This window comes from Vitis vinifera, chromosome 12 (genome assembly GCF_030704535.1).
Source record: "Vitis vinifera cultivar Pinot Noir 40024 chromosome 12, ASM3070453v1".
NCBI classification, from domain to species: Eukaryota; Viridiplantae; Streptophyta; class Magnoliopsida; order Vitales; family Vitaceae; genus Vitis; species Vitis vinifera.
Window position 1 is genome coordinate 18,835,718 of NC_081816.1, and position 23,065 is coordinate 18,858,782.

A 23,065-nucleotide genomic window follows, 5' to 3' on the forward strand; every position below is an offset into this window, starting at 1 on the left:
TCAATGAAAAATGCAAAACAAAAATCCATAACATACCTGGATTATCTTTTCTATATAAAACACCTCAACTTAGAGTTTCAATAAAAAGAGTAAAGTGTTCAAAGCTTAGACGTGTGTGATCGTGAGAGGGATAAAGTCAAAACACTGGATTAAAGCAGGAAGCTGATGATGTTGAAGAAAGATCATAAAAACACAGTAATGAAGCCGAATAAGACTAATGCAGAATCCTACCACTTGGGGTGGGTGTGAGTGCAAAGACTTGGGACCCATATATATGCATATGGTCCTCTACACATACACATATTACCATAGTTAGCTGGAGAACAAAATCTGGATAAATAAACCTCTGTTTCGGCAATGCAGTAGTGTTTACATCTTCATGAAACAGCCATGAATAAGAAGCTACCCAGTTTTCATCACCCTAACACAAACCTCAACTCATGATGCTGCCAGTTCTGCCTTTTTGTCCTCCAAAAGCTTTAGCTCCTTTTGCCAACCTTCCAGTTTCATCATCTTGTCCAATTGCTCTGGCTTCATTTCTTGCTGTGACGCTTTCTGCTGTTGGGCTTCTGTGAGCCGAATCTGCAGTTGTAAATATGCACCATAGCATGATTACTGACATTTAACTGAAACTAGATAGATAAAAAAATAAAAACATTCACATTTCTAATTCCTTCTCGAATTACATTCTTAATTTCTTTAAAGAGGAAAGTCATGGATTAAGATGTAAACCTATTGCCTTACAGGAGTAGATTTGACGACATTTATATAAAGTAGTTGATCTAAGAATGACAATGAAATTGAGCATGTCGTCAACTGCTCCACCCATAATTACTCAAAAGGGCCAATTCTCTAACTCATGAAAACTGGGTAACCGTAGTAACGAGCAGAAAGATCCAATTCTCTCCTGATGAAAGCTGGGTGACCAGATATATTCAGACAGGCCCAATTCTCTATCCCTCTCTCTCAAACTAGCAATTACTATTGTGCCATTCAGCACAACAGCCAAGAGCCACAGAAGAGATCCTTATCCAACAGATCTGAACCTTGAGTGAGTGAGTGAATCCCTCTCTCTCAAACACCTAAGCAGAAGAGTCAAGACCTGCATAAGAGAGTTTATACTGCAGGTCCATACCTTCAGAATGAGTTCCATATTACAGTGGTTGTGATCAACTAAGGCTTCTTCCCACAGGTTTCGTTTGGAATTTGCATGCATCCCCATGTAGCATTTTTCATATTCACATCAGTCTTGAACAAGATCCTTATAGTTGATCATTTCAACTCTAGAAAAAAATAAATCTGCTCTCTTGAAATAACAAATAGAATCCCAGAAATTGAAATATTTAAAATCTCAGTAGCATTTTCTCACAAAAAATATTCCACTAGAGTATGTTCATTAGAAACTGCACACGGCAAATAATGCAGTGAACAATATTGACATCAAACCAAAAATTCTTGTCTTTTTTTTTTTTCTTTTAAATAATAAGAACAGACGAAAGGGCTCAGTTAGAACTGAATAATAGAAAGGATCCAATAATGGACCTTAAGCGATTGGGTTATAAAACTTTGTTGAGTTAAACATTTTCAATAATGATTAAAAAAAAAAAGAACAGAGCTATATGTTCCTTAGAGAACAAGATCAGTTCGTAAAACAGTTTGTTGAAGATAATATAATGTTTAAAAATCAGTGATTACCATTCCTAGGGAACACAGGAGCATAAGAATTCATACCTTCTTTTTTAATGCTCGGATTCTTTTATCAATATCAGGAGCAGCTCCCCCTGGATTTAGACACTCTATTGACTCTGAAGGAGGAGTAACTGTAGTAGGATTTTCAGTAACTGTTAGCTCATTCATCTGAGATGCCACTGACTCGACAAATTCTGATCCATGATTCACATCTTCAGCAGAAAGCACTCCATCTTGGTTAACCTCTCCATCTACCATTTGCTCCAAGTTCTTACCCTTATCAAGTGCAGCCTGCCACAAGTAATTTATTAAATTTACCTCCAATCAGAGAAAAGGAAAGAGAAATAGGAAAGCAAGCAGCAGCTTACTGTGAACTTCACACACTTTATGAAATTTATTTGCCTGGTATTGATAATATAGGTGAAAACTAGAAATATGAAAAAGAGTACTCTATTCCCAGTAATTGTGAGGCCTGTTGCAAACAATATCCATCTCCCTACATGATTTATAAACTTCATAAAACCTTTGATGAGCTGACATGTCAGTCATTTGATAAAATAAGTTCTACATCTTATGGAAGTTTTCCTTCAATGTATCAAAAGTGATGTAGTGCACCAGAAACTGGGGACTGTTGGTATGACAATGATTTCCATCCAAGAAAATCAGATAACTTTGTTTACCATACAATTTCCTCTGATCCCATGCCCAGCTATGTTCACTAACTGTTAATATTTCTAACACCAAAGGAACTGCTCAGCTTGGACAGTTGATTAAATGGAAGAAGAATCGAAGAAGGACATGGGCACAGATTGCATGAATAAGAAAAGTATAATTTGTTATTCTAACTGATGTGCGTTTGTTAGTCTAAGATTCTTAGAGTATGGAATACGTTGGGCACTCATTCCACAAATTAGGATAGAATAAACAAGGCCCCAGTCCCCGGTTGCATAGAGGCTTCATGAATGCATTTCCCATTAGTTTGAAGTAAAACAGTAAGTTCCTATAAAAAAAGAATCAGAAGTGTCAAGCATATTGATTTCTGTGGTGAGGTTTCTTTTGCTTACAAGTTGGTGATATTCTATTAATCCCAACAGGGACTCTCAACCTTGAGTGCAGGTGTCAGAGTCAAGACTCAAAGCTCAAACTAGCAAAATTACAGATCTTCATCTGTCACTCTTCCTTATTTCTCCTACAAGTTTTCTCATCCTGGTTTTCTTACAGATGTTTCCTAATTCACAAGATACCTCTCTCTCTCTCTCTCTTTCTCCCCCCGATAAGAAACAGAACAAGTACAATAGATGAAGGGCATGAGACAGAAAAGAAACAATGAATAAATAAAATAAAAATAGAAAGGCCAAAGCTCCTGCAGGATCATAAAATTTTCAGCACTATAGAGGTTTTTTATTTATTGTATAATGGGATGAAAGATCAAAGACGACAAAAAAACACACGAAAAAAGAAAAGAAAAGAAAAGAAAAGAAAAGAAAAGAGAATCCTTGGCAATTACGTGAAGGCTCCTAAGCAATCTCGCTTAGGTGAAGGATAGAAAAGGGAATCTTGGTAAATCACACCCTGGTTCCTAGGTTATCATATTTAAATCCTCCTAAGCAATCTCACTTGGGTGAGGCAGAATGAAGAGAATCTTAGCAATCAAATCAAGGTTCCTAGGAAATGACACCAAGGGTCTCGTCAATAATCACAATGAGAAAGAATCCAGATTTTTTATTCAAAGGGTTGGATATTACATATGCAGCATGCATTAATATCACCCTTTGAATCAGTCGATGAATCAGTACAGAACAGATTCTTCAAATTAAAAAATGCTGGAAAAGAAATTAAAATCCAAATTAAACACAAATAACATAACATACAATATAAAAGGTAAAGCAGGAGGAAAGGTGGGAAGCGGTCTGCTCTGAAAAGAGCAAGGGAGGACCAGACATCAGAAGGCTTTCAGCTCTAAAAATGCTTTCCTCAGAAAGTAGCTTTGGGGAACCAAGAATGGCTAGTAGGCATGATGGTCAATAGGGGGGAGTCATAATGGGGATGCATGATGAGATTGCTGAAGGTTGGTGTTTGAGGGTGGCAGGGAGGCTCATGTTTCTAAATTCTAGAAAGCCATTAGTAGAGTGGGGAGACTTTCATGTAAGAACCATCATTTTTTTCAGTCACGGCCTCTGGACCAAATTCTGGGGTGGCAAGGCACCTATTATGGTTCATTTTCTGGTCCTCAAAGTAGGCAGCTCATAAGAAACTTGGGTGGTGGACTATTGCAATCTTAAGGATGGGATGCAGGGTGGTTGGAGTCTTAGGTTTAGGTGGAGATTTTATAATTGAAAGTAGGGAGAAAGTGGAAAAGCTTCTGCTGCTTTGGAAGTCAGTGACAATCTGGAGTAATTTTGATGATAAGCTGGTTTGGGAGGTCACTAGAAAGGGCAATTTCTTAGTAAAATCCTATTATAAGAAGTTGTGTTTAGTAGCTGCAACATCTTTACCGTTGGGCCTCAAAGGTGCTGTCCAAGGTTAGCTTCTTTGCTTGGAAGGTGGTATAGGGAAAAGTTCTCACAAATGATCAGGAGTCAAAGATGACTTTGGTAATGGGTGCTATCTTTGCAAGAATTATGAAGAGTTGGGAGATCATATTCTATCCCAATTGTGGTCCAATTTATGGTCCTTGGTGCTCTTCTTGTTGGGGTTCTTTCTTGGACAATCGAAGACATTTTGCAAGGATGGCATGCCAATTTTGTGGGTCAAGGGAGGAAGCTGGCATGAAAGATTACATCTTTACTACATCAAAAGAGAGAAATGAAGAATATTTTTATGGCTTTGGCCATTTGATGCTGGTGGTGAAAAACTCTAACCTAGAGAGTTTGCTTGTTTTTAGTTTGTATTTTCTTGTATTTGATTCCTTGTAGTTTTGTTTTTCTTTGGTGGGAGGATTCATCATCCTTCTCTTGTACTTCCTTTTTATCAATATATCCCTTTGTCGTTTCCTATCAAAAAAAAAAATGCTGGTGGTGAAAAACTTATAATGAGTTTGTTGTCATGATCAAATATGTTCTATGGTAAATGTTAAATTTGTCTTTCCTTAAGTTTGTTAATAGATTGGGTATTGGGTTGGATTAGATGAGAGTTTTCTTTTGCTCTTCCCCTTGATGCACCTTGTATACTTCCTATGTATTCAGATTGTGGCCCCAATGTTAATAACTATTAATATTTATTTCCTTAATTTGTTTATCAAAAAACAGAACACCAGCACCGGTAACAAGGGGATGGAAGTGGTAGCAAGTTGGTGATTGTGTGGTGGAGGTGGTGTAACTAGTAGTAACTTGTTGACAGTGGATGTGATGATATTGATGTGTTGATGGTAGCAGAAACCTAGTTTGTATTGGTGGTGACATAATAACACAATGGTGATGAAATGTTGAAAAAGATGGAGTGGTGGCATGTACAACCACAAAATTTAAAAAATAGATAAGAGGGTAATGGTGGGGTAGCAGTAATGGATACAATGATGGCTAAGTTTTAGTTTATTGTTATTAGAGGAATTTAATATTTTACTATGAACTATATTTTTTCTTCTATAATTGACCGAATTTCATAACAGGCATCATTGAGGGTGAGGCTGTATGACATACACATGAACATTGTATCAGAAACACCTTAGAAAAGGTAAAATAAAACAAATTGCATGCAAATCAACTTGTCAATGAGATCCAACAACATATCCTTCCCCCTGAAAAGACATTCCTAACACCTAAAGGAGTAGACTCTATATATTATACCTTTTAGGCAAGTAGACTAGAGAGATCTTAAACCAAAAATTTGATCATATGCACAGAAGCTCCATACTTCAAAGACCCTCATACTTCTTTCTTTCCTAACATACCTAAAATAATATAGGGGCTGATCTCCAAGTAAACCCAATCATCTTTTTCACTGAATATCCCTTCCAATCCATACACAACTCCTTATTAGAATTCGGCATAACCCATGCTATCCCAAAAGATAAAAATGAACATCTAGATCTCCTAAGCTGTACTACAATGCAATGAAATATTATTTATTGCTTCTTTATCATGTTTTCTTGCAGCAGCACCAAAAAGGATCTCTTCTTTTGAATATTTATCAATCATTATGACCTTCATTTTCCATCCAAGTGAATCAGATTTTTGAGGGAATTTGGTGTCTCACATCTCCTGCGAAAGGAAAACTAGCATTCCTCATTCCCTACCAGAAAATGTAGCAAAATTTCATTTAATAAGGCCATGATTGCTGCGTCTTCTCTATATTCTTTTCTGCTCTCACTTTTAATTTTATCTCTTGTAAAAATTGCAAAAAACAAGCTGAACCGATATGTTCTATTGTAATTTATTTATATTCCTTTCACAAGTCTAAAGAATTTCACTCCTACATCTCAATGAGTATTCAAGGGAATGGAGTTTCAAGAACGGCAATGTTGGCAGTATAACAATGTTTGATACAAGTGCTGTCACAACTATTGGTGGAGAGACACTACCTAATGAAGAGACCAATGTAAGAAAAATCAGTTCTTAAACAGCTAGAGAGAGAGAGAGAGAGAGAGAGAGAGATGCTTGTTCTTTTCCCATCACAATAAAGGATTTTTAAACAAAACTATCTCATTCTGCAATTAGATTCATTATTTTTCATAAGATCACAACCCCCAACCTTCATATTTATTTCTCTACTTTTATTTTTTTATTTTATAAATAATTAAAATGACTTGAGGCTTATGCCTCACCCACAAAAAATTTCATCTCCACCTCTCCTTCTAAATGATCATGGAAAGATCATTTTTTCTATAGGCGAAAGAGAACATATATCAAAAGCGCCTAAAGGGAGGTGTAGTTTAGTACAAACAAAGTATACAAAAAAGTGCCTAATATAAGCGAGAAGGTTAAGAAACAAAAAACCCCTCTCCTTACTTTAAGCTCAACCAAGTTACAAAATCTAAAATAGAAGTTGTTGTGTGGTCCTCTATATATACCCTAACCCAATTCACAAAAGTATACATAAAATCGGATTTGATTGCTTGGTAGGACTGCTTAACATCATTAAGGATCCTTTTGTTCCTTTCTCTCCAAAGAGCAAACATCAAGCACAAGGGAGTGACTGTCCATGTTTTTTTCCCCTTTTTTCCACATGAAAGAGTCATGCTAATCCAACAAGTTCCTTCTGACTGACGAAAGCATCACCCACTCCACTCCAAAAAAGAGAATAAATCAAGTGCCACATCACTCTTACTTTGAAGCAATGCAAAAGTAATTTGGTATGTCGTTTCCTCCTCCCCTTTACACAAGTAACACGGGAGAGTGCAACCCCTCCTTTTGAGTTGGTTAAGGATTAGAATTCTATCCTAAGAAGCTTCCTAGGCAAAGAGACTTACCTTCATAGGTGCTTAAGTGCTTCCCACTATACTAGTCGGGAAAGGCTCACTATATCCCTTGGACAAGGAAGAAACAAGTGATCTAACTGAAAAAATGCCACACTTGGACTCATTCCAACTTAGTCCTCCACTTCCCTTTCAATTGACAACGAATATAATAACCGAAAGAAACTCTCCACTGCATCAAGCTACCAATCATTAAACTACTTTAAAAAACAAGAGCTCCAACCACCCCCTTCCCTAACCTACTCTCATGCGTATGTCACCCATTCATCTTTGTTAGAAGCAAAAGAGAATAAATTCGGGAAGGCTTCATCCTATGTTTGATCCTCGCATCACAAATCTTTCCAAAATTTAACTCTTCTCCCATTTTCAATTAAGAAACAAGACTTGCTTATTATACCTTTCCATTCATTTCTGATGGCTATTCAAACCTCCACTCCATAACCATCTCTCACCCATCTTGAACATTACCCCCTTCCTCCTCTCCAAACTTGCCTCTTATGACTTGTTTCCATTAAGATTCCCTTTTTGTAGCAAATCTCCAATTCCACTTACCAAGCAATGCCTTGCTTAGGATAGAGAGGTTGCAAACTCCAATGCCCCCATCCTTCTTTCCCAAACGAACTAAGCTCCAATTAACCAAAAGAGGTCTTTTCTCTAACTTACATGAAATAAATCAGAAGACTTGATAAAGTGCTTTTGATCAGAATAAGTATCTCACCCTTAGAAAGTTATTGCCCTTCCACATCACTAATCTTTCCCTAAATCCCTCCTCCCTAGCATCCCACATCTTGGAAGATTTACAAGAGGGTCCCAAAGGAAGACCCAAATAGGAAGTGGGCAGCTTCCCTATTCTACAACCTAACACATCATGGAAAGATCAATAGTCCTATTGGGGACTATGGCCACAATCAAACCATATCTTTGAATCCTTTGGTCAGCATGGGAAGGATTAGTATGAGACTTATATATGGATGAAGACTAGAGACTAAAGTCCCATTTTGGGAGCAATAGTGATGGAGAAAACAAGGTCAAAATATGTGGGCAAGGTTCTATAATAAAAGAAAGGGAAAAGGCTAAAAGGACCCTCTTCCCCCTAAGTAAGGGTAATAGGCTGAACATTTTGAGTGGACTCCTGGGCTGTAGTTTGTTGTTACAATGGTCATTAGTTTGAATGTAAGGGTTGATTGGAGGAGGAAATACAGAGCTGCTCAAGAGGTGATCTCAGGAACAAACCAGAAATTATGATACATAACTCTAAGTTTCAGGATGTGTCCCAGAAAGTTCTAGGAGGAATTTGAGAGTCTAGGCATGAAGGACGGGGTGTTTGTGTCATTCATGGAATAGAGGAAGAAGAACCAATAAAAGATTGCCCCCCACCTCCCCTCCTCCCTTTTCGAGTAGTGTAGGAGGATGTGATCATCCATTTCTTCTTCTCCTTTGCACAAATAACATCTGTTGAGCCTCTCATTTTGAGCTTATCCAACATCAATATCCTTCCCATGTAGATTCCCAAGCGAAAAAGTTGATTCTCACCAGAACCCAAGGGTTCCAAACAATGCTTGCAGGGAACACCTTCATTCTTCTAATAGATAAAGAGTAATAGAAAAATGCGATTGAGAATTTGCCACACTTCAAGTTTAGCCAATGTCCCTACAAATCATTTACATTTGCAATATCCTAAGAAAGACCTCCACCCTATCTAGTTCCCAATCATAAATCTGTCTTCTGAACTTGGAGTTCCAACAAATCCTATCCCCTATGTACTCCCAAACCCTATCCAACTGAAAATGTCCCTTACACTGTTTTTGATCCCTAGGAAGGATCCCATATGCTCGAAAGCTTGGAAGTCACAATTGACAGCACTCAAGAAAGAGGAATGAGAACTTTTGTGTTGTCTCTTCAAATTATTTTGCTTATAAACCTAGAGATTCCTACTATAAAATTTACAAATCATTGATTTTACATCATGCATATTATTCTTCTCCCAAAGAAATTTATTTTAATAGTAAAGGAAAAAGAACATTCATAACAAACCATGAGCATGTAAAGAAATCCATATCCATATCACACCTAACTTGGGTGCAAGCTTGATGACAAGCAGCACATAGAATTAGGATTCTCTTGTGTCAAGGAAATTTCCATCCAAAAGTCTGCAAATAGAAACCAAATCATATTTTCTAAGTCCATATTTCAACATTTCGTAACAATCAGTGAAGCACCAAAATCAATTATTTGATTCAAGACTCACTCTGGCCAATAAAACCCATGTAGGAGAATGAAGCCAGCTAGCTAACAACACTGCGTTGATCACCCAAAAGGAACAAAAAAGAAAATAGCTAGAGCAAAAGTACCTGTAGTCGCTTCTCTTTCTTTCTTTCATTCCTCTTAACAGACTTGGTCTTAGGTTTTGCATCCGTAGGTGGATCATAACCGGGAGGCCCTTCCTGTGAAGCCATCTCCTTCCTCCACTGTATCAAAAAATTACAACAGAACTCTCATGCATCTTTTGGTTTCCAAGAAATTGTAGGAAAAAAAGAAAATTCTGAATAATTTTTTCATCATCTGGGAATCCAAACACTTCCCACAAAGCCCATAACAACAATCCAGCTTCTCAGTTGAACCAACATTCGGAATTTTCTCTGATGTTGTCATGCTTTATTGGAAACCAATTGGAAGGTAAGAGAGAAAACAAGACAAAGTTGAAAGAAAGTTTTGAGTCTTAGATTCTCCATCATTTGGGACCCAACCACTTTCCACAGAGCGGCCTTCTCAGTTGAGCCAACATTCAAAATTTTCTCTTTTCCACGCTTTCTCGGCAACCAAATTGAGGGTAAGAGAAAAATAAGAGGCAATTGAAAAAAGTTTTCAACTTTGCATCATTTGGGATCGCAAAGAACAACAGTCGCACTTTTCTTTTCTTTTCATCATCATTCGAATTTCCCTCCCATTTTTCCACGCTTTCCCAGCAACCAAACAGAGAGCAAGAAAAAAACAAAACAAACCAAGCGAAATTGAATGAAAACGGGCACATACCAAAGCGCCCTTGGATTGATAAATGGCGACTTCGTCTTGAGGAACATAGCCAGCCCTAATTCGGATAGGTTTTCGGAGCGTACCATCGGGTCTTCGAGTCGGAGCTAGAAGTCTCTCTCCTTCTTTTAGCGATTTGCTGAGCTCCGCCAACTGTTTCAGCTCTTCTTCTCCTTCTCTGCCGTCACTGCCAGCCATGGCCATGAAGGGTTCGGTTTTCAGGGGTGGAGTAGTAGTGTGGTTTGGTTGTTGGGAATCTTAGGGAAAATTCACTTCACCACATTTCCATTGGATGCATTTGGGTCTGAGAGAATTCCAATTCTGAGCTACTCAGAATCAAAAACCCTAAATTCACTTCACCTCTTCTCTCTACAAACATTTCTTTTTAGATTATTTAAAAAAAATAAAATTATATTCATAAAAAATTTTCAAAATTATTTCTCAAATAATATTACTTAATTTATATAAAGTAGTTGAAAATATGGTTGGTGGGTTACAACTTACAACCTACAACCTTTCCATCTTCATTCAAACTTCTTTAAGAATATGATTTTAACTATTTTAATTGTTTCCACATTATTATTTGAGCTAAATTTAAATAAAATTTTACAATATTTTATATATTAATAAAAAATATTTAACATAAATATTTTATTATCCTTTTTAATATTTGATCATATATATATATATATATATATTGTTATTTGATGATATTTTTATTTTAATAAACAATATTTTATTATTGTCTTTAATATTTGATCAATTTTTTAGGGTTTTTTTTTTCTTTTTTTTAAGATTTGATGATATTTTTATTTTACATCAAGATGAGATAAACATTAATATTATCACAAACTATAAGAACAAATGATAGTATTACGAAGTCATGACATCAACTTTTAAAATTTGATCCAATAATTCACTGATTAGTATTCATTTGAAAACATTTTCTACTTTTTGTTTTTAATAACATAAATTAAGAATGTATTTGACAGTAATTTTTGTCTTCATAAAAAATTAAAATTTTTAAATATTAAAAAAATTAAAAGCGTTGTCTAATATTACAACCAAATGAACTATAATAATAATTTTTATATAAAATACATTAGCTCTTAAAAGGCTTAAGTCTAAAATGTAATAGTTTTTGAAAACTAATTAATTTTTTTTATCATATCAAATTTTAAATTTTTTTAAGGATATAAGGTAAATCTATACTTTTTATATATGGTTTCTAGTTTTTACACAAAAGTTTTTTTTTTTTAAATAAAAATAAATTTAAGTAAATAATGGAAAAATATTATAATGAAAAACAATGTAAACATCATCAAGGATTAAAAAACGGATGAGATATAAAAATCATCGTAATTTGTCTCATGAAAAAATAAAAGAAATTTAAGTAAATAATAGAAAAAGATTGTAATGAGAAACAATGTAAACATTGTCAAGATTTTTTTTTTCAAAGCAAAAAAACCGATGACAATATTAATATTATTGACAAAATATAAGAAAAAATAACAATTATGAATCCTTGATATCAACCTTGAAAATTGAATAAGGCAATACTCCGATTAAAGATCGGTTGGATATATTTTTTGTTTTATATTTTTAAAAATAGAAAATTATAGTAATTTTTATATAAGAGGTTCACATTGATGATGTAATGATTTTTTAAAAACTTATTAAAAAACATTGAGGTATTAAAAAGTTTCTATTGCTTCAAGTTCTAAATTTTTTTAAAGTAATTTTTAAAAACATAATATAAGTCTATACTTTTTGCATAAGAATTTCTCTTTTTTATATTGAAATTTCTATTTTTAAAAATAAAAAATTTTAAGTAACTGATAGAAAAAGATTGTAACGATGCATCATCAAGAAGTCAAAAAAAAAAAAAAAAACCTAATGACATGTTGGAATTTTAATACGAATTAAAATTAAATTAGAAGAATTTTAGAAACATTAGAAAATGTTATTTATTTAGGTTTTTTTTATATTAATTAAAATTTTTGGTATGATATGAATTAAAATCATAGGGCAAGTATGATTAATTTATTCTAAATAGATTTATTATTATGTTGAAAATAATATAATAGAATGCAATAAAATATTATTGCCATGACTCGATGGGGTGACAAGACACATACAACCGACTCATACAGGATGCCTATGCATGGCATAGGGGTGCAATGCCCTAAGCACGAGGATGACTATGCCATGGGTGCAATGCCATGACTTGATGCTATGGTCAAGATGGCTTGACATGAGATGTTGTTGCAGCAACTAGACCAGTGGGTTGGTAGTGCATGGCATGAGCAAGGCATCAAGGAGCCTGACAAGCCTGTTGCCATGGACACCTTGACATGACGTGGGCTCAAGCATCAGTAAGGGGAAGGCACAATGATGAATCAAAGGGACACAATTGGATGACTAATGTAACATGTCGATTCAAAAAGCCCTTGACTTAGAGGCACCTTAGTAGGCACCCATTGACAAGAGACACCTTGTGGGGAGAAGGTACCTTGTTGGGGACTCATCAACAGTTGCTCCTTGAAGAGATGACTTGAAAGGAATGGTTGGCTAAGGGCATCGTGAAGAGTTGCATCCGTTTAGGAAGACACATGGAGTGTAGCAGCCTAGGCTCAGCATCATGGGAACATGAAGATGGCTGATTGGCTACAGTTGGGGCAAAGAGACCTCGATTCCAAAGGGTGTCTTCAGCTAGGTGGTTATGGCGGTTGCATTACCACCTCCAGGCTCCTAATTTGAATTCAAAATGAAAACTATAAGCAATGGGTTATAAAAGGTTCTTGCATATCAGAGACGCATATAGGAGAAAGGTTTGACAGATTATATGTTCTTTGACTCAGTGTATAAGTGTTGAGACACTTATCTAGTTTTGTAATCCTTGTAGTTGATTAATAAGCACAGGAAAAGTTCTTGTAATTGTTTGGCCTCTTTTACACCACTATTATTGAGGCACTTGGAGAAGGTTGGCTAAAAAGGAGTTCTTAGCACTGCACAGTTAAAAAAAAATTGGGGTGTTTTTTTGTGGTGTGATGGTAGATGTTGGACCTCATACCATGGAGCCCTTCATTTGTACCCTGACCATGTGGGTTCTATTGGCAATGCCTAGTGAGATGTTCGTCCCCTCCCAAGTTGTCTTTTTCACCCTTCAAAACTGAGGGAGAAAAAAATAAAAATAAAAATTCACTTATGAGAATTAATTGGAAATGTTTTAGTTTTAATATGGCTATGGTTTTAAGACAAAGTATAAACCCCTTTCTATTTGAATTTTTAAAAGTAAAAGGTAATCAAACCTTACTAAACTCAAATATATTTAATGGCTTAAAACTTTCTCAATTATTTTTAAAATAAAACTATTTCTTTTTGTCTTTCCTTCTTTCTTATTAAATGTTATTTTTTAAAATAATCTCTCTTACGAAACACCTATTTCACAAGTAAAAAATGTGATTTTACGAATAGTTAAGAAAATTATTTATCAATTAAGATAAAATTTTGACAATATATGGGTAATATAATCTAATTGAAAGATGCCTAGAAAGAAAAGAGTGGGCATTGAATATTTGATCATATAGGAATTTTAAGGGATTAGTTTTTAAAAGCCTAAAATCTTTAGGAATGCTTTTTCTTAATAATTTTGAATATAAAAAAAAAAAAATAACCCATGCAAACCCATATACACTTCTTGGAAATCCTACCAAAATTACTCTTGAATCCCAAGTATTGTCTGATAAAATTAGACATGGATCTACCTATTTGTCTATCTATTTATCTGCGTATCTATCTATCTATCTAGACAAGAATCTATCTATCTATCTACCTAGGCAAGAACCCATGACGAGAAATTGCAATCTCGAAGGCTTGCATCCTTTCTCCACGGGCAAAACCATTGCGATCATAAGATGATATTTCATTAATTTGGTGATCGATACAAGCCTTCACAAGCTCCTCCCCAACACGTTCAGCAGCTTCCTGAGAGAATCAAATGTGAAAAAAAAAGAACAAAAACAACGGATCAACAATACAATACAATTAGAGGGTCTATAGGTGACAACAAAAGAAGAGATGAAATTAAAATAAGTTATGGGGCCTACAAAATTTTTTAATTTGAAAAAGGATTAAGGTTTCTTTATCATAAGCATGAACATGTCTTTAAGCATACAAGGTGTACTTACAATGGCGCTACAAGGGTTATTCCCATGAATAGATTTCTGCAGAGTGCTTCCATAAAATAAACACCTTTTGTTCTGGTCATCTACTAGCATAGCATACAACTGCTTGGCTGAACAAAATACTGAAAGTCTTGGTTTTGTAGGGGAGCCATTGAACTGGTCAAGACAATGCAAAATCACGGTATAGATCAGCAAACAACTCTATCCTACTCAAAACAGGGCATTCCAACAAATAACTAAGAACACGAGTTCAGCCACATTTAAGTAGGCAAGACATCAACAACAGGGTATTCATGATTTGTCTTTTACCAAAAGAATACAACATGCAATAATATATACTGATCCCCTATTATGTAATATCAATTAAAAAAAAAACTAACCTTCCATAAATAGCATTTTAATACCAAAAAGTGAAACAAAATTATACAAGAGGACAAATTGATCTTAGAAAGAGCTTATTTTGGTGAAGTGCAGAGAAAACACACCTTTCTTTGCAATCTTCTGTTTCGGATTTTTGCACTGTCCTTCTTAGCATTTGCCCTTGCTTCAATCACCATTGCTTTGGTAAAAGAATCTGTAGCAGTGTACGCAAGATACAATAAGCAAGAATGCCAAACTAGAGGAGAAACACAAAACAGAAGAACATTATACCATAAAAGGAGGAAGAGAGAAGAATGAGGAGCAAAGGGTTCAACTTCCACTTACTTGTAATGGGCATGGAAAGAAAACTAATAGAATTTGAATGGGTTCCAAAGAGACCAGAAGACTTGAATTGTAGTGTAGGAGCAGTGACAGGAGTCATACTAGAAAGCTGAAAACAAGGTGTGATTTACAACAAAATTAGTATTTAGTAATTCTATCAAACAGATGGTGTGCATTTCCAAGAGAGCCCATAATTCATTGTAGGAGATGTTGGACCTCATACCATGGAGCCCTTCATTTGTACCATGACCATGAAGTGAGATGCTCGTCCCTCTCAAGTTGTCTTTTTCATCCTTCAAAGCTGAGGGAGAAAAAAAAATCACTTTTATTTTTAATATGGCTATGGTTTTACCACAAAGTATAAACCCCCTTTCTATTTCAATTTTCAAAACTAAAAGGTAATCAAACCTTATATAGATGTAAACTCAAATATATTTAATATCTCAGAACTCTCTCAATTATTCTTAAAATAAAACTGTTTCTTCTCATCTTCCCTTCTTTCTTATTAATTCCTCCCCCCCCCCTTAGGTTTTCAAGCCTTACATAAACTCATACATTTAGAGTGTGTTTGGTAGTAATTTTAAAAAATGTTTCTAATCTTTCTAACATTTGAAAATTTTTATTTTTTAAGGATTAGAAAGGTTAGAAACGCTTCCTTTTTAGAAAGAGTTTCTAGCATCTTTAATACTTAACAGATAAAAATTTTCAAGTGTTGGAAAAGTTAGAGAGTGCGTTTGACAGTGATTCTATGAAGTGTTTTTAGTCTTTTTAACACCAATTTTTTTTTTTTAATTTTCAAGTATAAGAAATGTCAAAAACACTTATCAAAATCACTGTCAAACGCATGCTTAATGACTCAAAACTTTCTCAATTATTCTTAAAATTAACTATTTCTTGTCATCTTTCCTTCTTTCTTATTATTTTTATTTTTTAAATAATCTTTCTTGAGAAATACTATTTCTCATGTATGCAGCAGTTTTTAAACTATGCTGCTCAGCATCTCTTTCTCATAGTCTATGGATTGTTATTATAATATTTCTTCCTTTACATTCACACTTCTTTTGATATAATCGTTATTGGTCACCATTATAATCTTTTGGAAGTATAGTATATTAATAAGTAAAAAAAAAAAGAAGATATCATATAGGAATTTTGACAACCTGTTTTTGGTGCTTTCTCTTCTCGTTTAATATACATCCTTTTATCTATAAAAAAAAAAAGAAAAGAAAGAAAGAAAAGAGCAGGTATCGAATATTTGATCATATAGGAATTTTAAGGGATTAGTTTTTAAAAGCCCAAAATCTTTGGGTATTTTAATTGACAAAAACAAGTAGATATCATAGAAAGTAGATCATTTGAACCTAAAGAAAATACCAAAACAAAATCCATTCCTATGAGATTGGTTGCTTAGTATGGTTAAGAAATGGACTGGAAATGATATTTTGAATGTGAAAGTATTCCAACAGAGTAAAAAAAACAAAAGAAAAAAAAAAAAATCTCAATTCAAACAAACCTCATGCAATCCATGTGCATTGCCATCAATTTTAAAAACAATAATAAGAACTAGAAGGATAAATGGATCTAGAAATGCATATTTTATTCTAATATTTTAAAAAATCATACAACTCATTCTAATATAAAAAATCGCATGATTCATTCTAACATAACCAATCACATAAATCATTCTAATATTTCATTTCTTAATTTATTTTTTAAAGGAGACACATAACTTTTAATTTATATCAAAATGAATACTAATACATTTTTTTTTTCTGATCAATTTTTGAGTTTCATATTATCTCTAAAAATTATTAAAAATGTTGATAGACTCATCAATGCTGTTTGGTTTCCAAGACAATAGAGAAATAAGAGAAAATGTTGATTCTTATGTTATTTATCATCTTTTGCTTCCAAAAAAAACAAAAAAAGAAAACCCCTCAGCATATGATTTTTGGGTAAAGTGGCATTTTTTTGCTCTATATTCCCAAAATTTTACAAAATTTAATACTTTTTTTGATATTTTCTTTGTCTACGCCAGACAGTTAATCCAAATCTCACTGTAACCCAAACTGGCAATAGTTCTTCCAAAGAGAAACCCTGGCAATAGCATTCCACAGTTAAAATGCACGAATTCCGACTCTGTTTGGTCACCAAGAAAATGAAGAACAACAAAAGAAAACAAAATTTTGATTACAATGTCATATCGCCTACTTTCTTTGTTACCAGAAATCCAAAACAAACAAACAAAGATAAAAAAAAAAAATTAAATATTAAAAAACTCAACAAGAAATCTAGGTAAATCCCCAGATGATGAAAAGTTAGCGATTCAAAAGTTCTTTCATTTTCTCGTTATTTATTGAGCATCCAAACGATTGTATCAAACCTAGAAGTTGATCTATTGAATTGGGAATAAAGATAGGGAGAGTACCTTAGACTCAGAGAGATAGACCGAAACGCAGCATTTGGCGAAGGAACGATTGAATGCTTGTTTGCAACTAGTTCACTTCACTCTGAGTGAGTTGAGTCTAGTGATAATGGGCTGAAATTTGGGCCACCCAGTTTTTTAATGAATGGGCTGAATAAAATTTTTGCAACTAGCTCACTTCACTTTTCATGGTTTTCAATCCCGGAGGCATTAACAACATGTTTGATATAAATTTTAGGAAGCGTTTTTAAACTACGATAGTGATTTTAAGAAGTGATTCTAGGATTTTACATATTTGAAAATTTTTATCTTTTAAAGTATTAGAAAGACCAAAAACACTTTCTAGAATTACTATCAAACGTAGTTTATAATTTTTTTTTTTTTAAATTAGATGTTTAACAAATTTTAGGAAACACTTTAAAAAAATATGAAAAATCACTTATAGTATTTCCTAAAAACACTTTTAGAGAAAACAGTTTCATTAAAAACATTTATAGTAAAAACACTGTTAAACGTACTCTTGATTAGGACTAAGCCGATTTTAGGTTTTACAAATTTGAAAACTAATTTAATTTTTTAATACTAATTGAAAAAGTTTTCAAAAAATAATTTTTAAAAATAGATATTTTCTTGAATAAAAGTCTTTATTTTGTGCGTTTCTAAGTATTTTTTTAATAACTTTTATCTATAGTGTTTTATTTTCAATCATTTCTCATATTTACATAATTACATTTTATAAAAAATCTAAAAAAATTACAAATGGAAACAACTAAAAATAATAAAAACATATTTTCAAAAATATTTTGTTTTCAAAATAATTCTCAAAAGCAAAAAATTGTTTTCGAGAGTAGTTTCAAACACCATCAAACTCTTGAAGAAGCCCATTATATCATAGAATTAAATTTCTTCAATAATTAAATAATTGCCATAATTTTTAGGAGAAAATTAATACATGGAGATAATCTAATTTTTTCCTATACTCATTTTAGATGTTTTTTTTTTCTATTTTTCTAAATAATTAAATAATTATTTTATTACTTTTTTCCTTTTTTTCTTTATTAATTTTTATGTTCCAAATCTTTTATCATAGAACAAGTTCATTGTTAAAGATCCTTGGAAACAAAACAAAAAAGACTATCCCAATAAAAATTTGGGATTCTTTATGCCTTTTAAGTAGATATTAAATAATAAATTTTAACGTCCTCAGTATTTAAAATGATCTATGGGCGTTGGGGAGTGTGTTTAATAATAATTTTAGAAAACGTTTTTAAATTTTTTAATACTTAAAAATTTTTATTTTTCAAATATTAAAAAACCAAAAATACATCATAAAATCACTATCATACACAATTATAATTTCATATCATCCAAATTTTCCTTGAATCAACCCGAAATTATCCAAGAAGCAACTTGTGTGAGACTATTATAAACATATTTTTAAATAAATATAAAATAAGACAAAACAAAAATGTAATATTTAGCACACTTACAATTACTTCCCGAGGATGTAATTGCTTTAAACATCCATTCAAAAGGGGCAAAAGAGGATGTATTATGAGTCAAAATTAGTCCCAAAATGAGTCTTCAAAGCTGCCAAAAATACAATGCATCTCTTAGTTAACAATTTCAACTTGTTGCCAAAAATACAAGTAGGGGCAGAGCCCCTCAAAGGGGCAAATGTCCCCGTTGAAATTTACCCTTAAATTAAGTTTCATATATTTTCTCCCCCAATAATAAACAAAAAATATTTTTATTAAGTGAATTATAAAATAATGACTGTTCATTTTTAAAATGTATAAATAATCAAGTTTTTCCTTACAAATACACATTCTCACTATTCAATTACTGATAGGGCATTTTTGAACACTTTTTGGTTGACAAAATTATAGTATCAATTGAGCCCATTTTTGGAGTTTTATATTATTTTTAAAAATTATTAAACTTGTTAATTAATTTAATACATTACATTTTATTTGTCTTGGAGCCTATTTACCAAATAATTTTTTTTTTTAAATATATAGTTATGTTTCAAGAAGAAACCTATTCGGCATATTTTTGCATACAACATTTTTAAAAATATTTTCAAACAAATCTTGGGTGTTTAGCAAATTTTTGAAAATCATATTAGAGGCTTGAATAATCACTTGATAGGTGATTTTTCATAATCAAACTAAAATCATTTTAATCAAAGTTATTCCGGAATGGCTCTAACACAATAATAAAAAATGACATGAAAAAGACTTAGAAAAGAAGAAAAATTTCAAAGTCTCTTATTTTGCATGTGGTAAAAAATTTTATAAAGAAAAAAAATTTATAATCATCTATTTTTTCCTATTAAAGAGGAATATATATATATATATATATATATATATTTTAAAAATGATATGAGAAATTATTGACTTAAAATTATTTTTGAATTTTCTCACCTTGTTTTTAGAAATCATTGGTTTTAATTTATCTTATTTTTCTCACCATTTTTTTTAAATTAATAAGTTAAAGTTCTTTTTTTTTTCACTTTTTTTTTCTTATTCATTAATTTATTTGCCCTTTTTGGAAAATAAATTTAGGGTCTATTTGGCAATGTTTTTAAAAATAGTTTTTAATTGTAATGCAACAAAACTTTTTCAAATTTTAATTGTTTCTATCATCCAAAAATGCAAAACCCATATATAATTTGTATAATACTCACAAACCATTTGGGAGTGAAATTTAAAAAGAGTAGAAACCATAGAAGATAATAGAGGCTTTGAGACTGAAAATGGCTTGTCTTGCATTGAACGAAGGTGAGAAATATATATAGTATACAAACCTAGCACTGGTTACAAACTTACCTAAACAATCTTTACAAAAGAAGCGACTATGCATGGCTGATTACAAATTCAAATAAAGAAAATTTGCTGTACACGTTATCCAAATATAGAAAACAAATCAAGGAGGGTTCAGGGGAGATTGAGATTGTTTTTCAAAAGAAACGGGTTTCCTTATCATGCCCCTCAAGATAGGCTTTGGTTGAATGTGTAGCTTGACACACATTGCTGCAAATAAGCTGAGGATTGTGGTTTTGTAACAAGCTGATCAGCGGAAGCAACATGAGACACGTGAAGAGTACCATTTTGAACTTTGTCATGCACAAAATAAAAGTCAATAGTAATGTGCTTCATTCGAGAATGATAACTGGATTGGTGCACAAGTAAGTGGTGCCAAAATTGTCACGATAGATCGACATAGGTGTGGGAACCAAAACACCCAACTCAAGTAACAAGGATTTAAGACAAAGAAGCTCATAAGAGGTTAAGGCTACAACACGATGCTCGGCCTCAGTTGAGAAACAGGCAACAAAACGTTGCTTCTTTGAACTCCAAGAAATGGCATTATGACCCCAAAACATAACATAAGCATTGGTCAAAGTGCGAGCATCACGATCAGTAGTCCAACCTACATCAGAGAAGGTATGGAGGTGAAGAAGGGAACCTTTCTTGAGAAATAAGCCATGATGCATCGTACCATTGAGATCATAGAAGTTATTTGACTACCAATTAGTGAGTGTTACTCAGTCTATGCATGAATTGAGAGAGCTTATTGACCGAGAAAACAATGTTTGGTGTCAAGGAGAGGTGCTAAAGACCACCAACAATGGACTGATACTCAGTTGGATCAGTCAAAGATGTGCCATCCATAAGACTAGATAGTTGAGATGTTGACATAGAAGTTGTAACAAGCTTGGAATCCACCATTTTCGTGCACTCCAAAAAATCTAGAATATATTTTTGTTGAGAAAGAAAGAGACCAGAGGAGCTTGGAATAACCTTAATCCCCCCTCGCCCACTTCCTCACAAAAAAAAAGAAAAGAAAGAGTACCCAGATCTTTAATGGAGAACTGAGTTGAAAGTGTATGAACAAAGCGATTAACAAGACCGTCATTATTGCCAATAACAATAATATAATCAACATATACAAAAAAGAAAACAATAAATTGAGACTTCTTATAAATGAACAACAAAGTGTCTTCACAAACCCTTGATGGAGTTTAAATTGCTTCAATTCTTGATACTAGGCACAAGGTCCTTGTTTGAGGTCGTAAATAGCTCACTTGAGATAGCACACATGGGATGGAGACTGAGGATCAACAAACCCTGTTGGTTGAGCCTTATACACACTCTCGATAAGAGTTCCATGATTAGGTCATAGTCAATGACACTGGTGCCTCTCAAATACTTAAGTACACTACGAATAGCAGTCCAATGGTCTTAATTAGGACATTAGGTGTATTGACTTAATCTACCTACTGCATAGGCAATGTCAGGTTTGGTATAGTTTGTTAAGTATATTAGGTTCCCTATGATTTGAGCATACTCAATTTGGGGAATACTATTTTCTTTGTTCTTCTTTAGCTGTAAGTTGGGATCATGAGGAGTTGACATTGGTTTACAATCAAAGTGTTCAAACTTCCTTAAGATCTTCTCAACATAGTGTTCTTAAGATAGTTTAAGCCCATTAGATGTTCTAGTTATCTTGATTCCTAGAACCACCTTTGCCTCTCCTAGGTCTTTCATGTTAAACTTGAACCTTAGGAGTTTCTTGGTCTCACAAATGACCTTTAGGCTAGTTCTAAAGATCAACATGTCATTAACATAAAGATAGATGATGACACATGTGTTATCGTTAAATTTGCTGTAAATACATTTATTAGCATAATTAATGGAAAATCCATTAGTTACTAACACATGATCAAACTTGTGCCACTATTTGTGTGTTTGTTTTAACCCATATAGTAATTTCACCAGCCTACACACTTTTTCCTCTTTCCTTGGAACCACACAACCCTCTGGTTGGTCCATATAAATTTCCTTTTCCAATTCTTCATTCAAGAACACAATCTTGACATCCATCTAGTGTATCACTAGGTTATGAATGGAAGCTAGAGTGATCAACACTCTAATTGAGGAAATTCTAGTCATAGGGGCAAAAGTTTCAAAGTAATCTACATCCTTTGTTTAAAGCCTTTGGCTACTAAACATGTCTTATACTCCTTTATGAACCCATCTTGTTTTAACTTTCTTTTAAAGATTCACTTACAACCAATAGTCTTTACACTAGGAGGTAAATCTACTAATTCCCATGTATGATTGTACATGATTGATTCGATCTCACTATTAATGGCCTCTTTCTAGAATGGTGCATTAGGAGAAGTTATAGTTTCTTTGTAGGATCTAGGGTCCTCATCTATTAGGGAGGTGTAGAAACCATCTCTAAGGTTTGTTTCTTTCCTTATCTCTTTTACTCCTTCTAGGTTCAAATTCAGAAGACTTATTAGACTCAACTCTAAGTGTTCTTTGGATATGTTCACCACTAGGTTTCAAAAGAAAGATGCTTTCAAAGAAATTGACATTATTTGTTTCCATTATTATGTTCACTTCTACTAGGTTGTTTTTTGATTTGATAACCACAAATCTATATGACCACTATTCTCATCATGCCCTATGAACGCAACATCAACAGTTTTAGGACTTAGTTTTCGTTTCTTGGGTTTAGGAAAAAGAACTTTAGCTAAGCACCTCTACCCTTTCAAGTATGCAATATTAGGTGCATGACCTTTGCATAACTCATAAGGTGTTTTAC

At 33.3% G+C, this 23,065-nt stretch overlaps 2 protein-coding genes across 5 annotated transcripts; both read right to left on the bottom strand.

Moving 5' to 3' along the window:
- Positions 1-199: 199 nt before the first annotated feature.
- Positions 200-10,664, bottom strand: LOC100249740 (partner of Y14 and mago). Its single transcript, XM_002276538.5, has 4 exons — positions 10,136-10,664; positions 9,454-9,570; positions 1,732-1,980; positions 200-582 (listed from the first exon to the last, which is right to left on the bottom strand). Exons 1-4 carry the CDS (start codon positions 10,334-10,336, stop codon positions 439-441), a joined length of 711 nt encoding a protein of 236 aa, XP_002276574.1. The 5' UTR covers positions 10,337-10,664; the 3' UTR covers positions 200-438.
- Positions 10,665-13,738: 3,074 nt separating this feature from the next.
- Positions 13,739-17,559, bottom strand: LOC100254864 (uncharacterized). Of its 4 annotated transcripts, XM_010659520.3 has the most exons (7): positions 17,450-17,537; positions 16,182-16,226; positions 15,245-15,314; positions 15,025-15,130; positions 14,805-14,893; positions 14,323-14,475; positions 13,739-14,119 (listed from the first exon to the last, which is right to left on the bottom strand). In XM_010659520.3, the coding sequence occupies exons 3-7, from the start codon at positions 15,272-15,274 to the stop codon at positions 13,964-13,966; spliced, it is 534 nt and encodes a 177-aa protein (XP_010657822.1). In that variant the 5' UTR covers positions 15,275-15,314; positions 16,182-16,226; positions 17,450-17,537; the 3' UTR covers positions 13,739-13,963. The 4 variants fall into 4 exon arrangements, with proteins under 4 accessions (XP_010657822.1, XP_010657821.1, XP_002276553.1 ...); XM_010659519.3 differs by lacking the exon at positions 16,182-16,226 and having other exon boundaries at positions 15,245-15,322; positions 17,450-17,558; XM_002276517.4 differs by lacking the exon at positions 16,182-16,226 and having other exon boundaries at positions 17,450-17,557.
- Between the last annotated feature and the right edge of the window lie 5,506 nt (positions 17,560-23,065).

Coding starts and splice junctions, on each gene's coding strand:
- LOC100254864 (XM_010659519.3), bottom strand. CDS start 15,274: ATGGTCATGGTACAAATGAAGGGCTCCATG. Junction 14,476..14,804: donor ACAGAAGATTGCAAAGAAAG/GTGTGTTTTCTC, acceptor TGTCTTGACCAG/TTCAATGGCTCCCCTACAAA. Junction 14,120..14,322: donor ATAACCCTTGTAGCGCCATT/GTAAGTACACCT, acceptor TGATTCTCTCAG/GAAGCTGCTGAACGTGTTGG.
- LOC100249740 (XM_002276538.5), bottom strand. CDS start 10,336: ATGGCCATGGCTGGCAGTGACGGCAGAGAAGGAGAAGAAGAGCTGAAA. Junction 9,571..10,135: donor ATCAATCCAAGGGCGCTTTG/GTATGTGCCCGT, acceptor TTTTTGATACAG/TGGAGGAAGGAGATGGCTTC. Junction 1,981..9,453: donor AGAAAGAGAAGCGACTACAG/GTACTTTTGCTC, acceptor TACTTGTGGCAG/GCTGCACTTGATAAGGGTAA.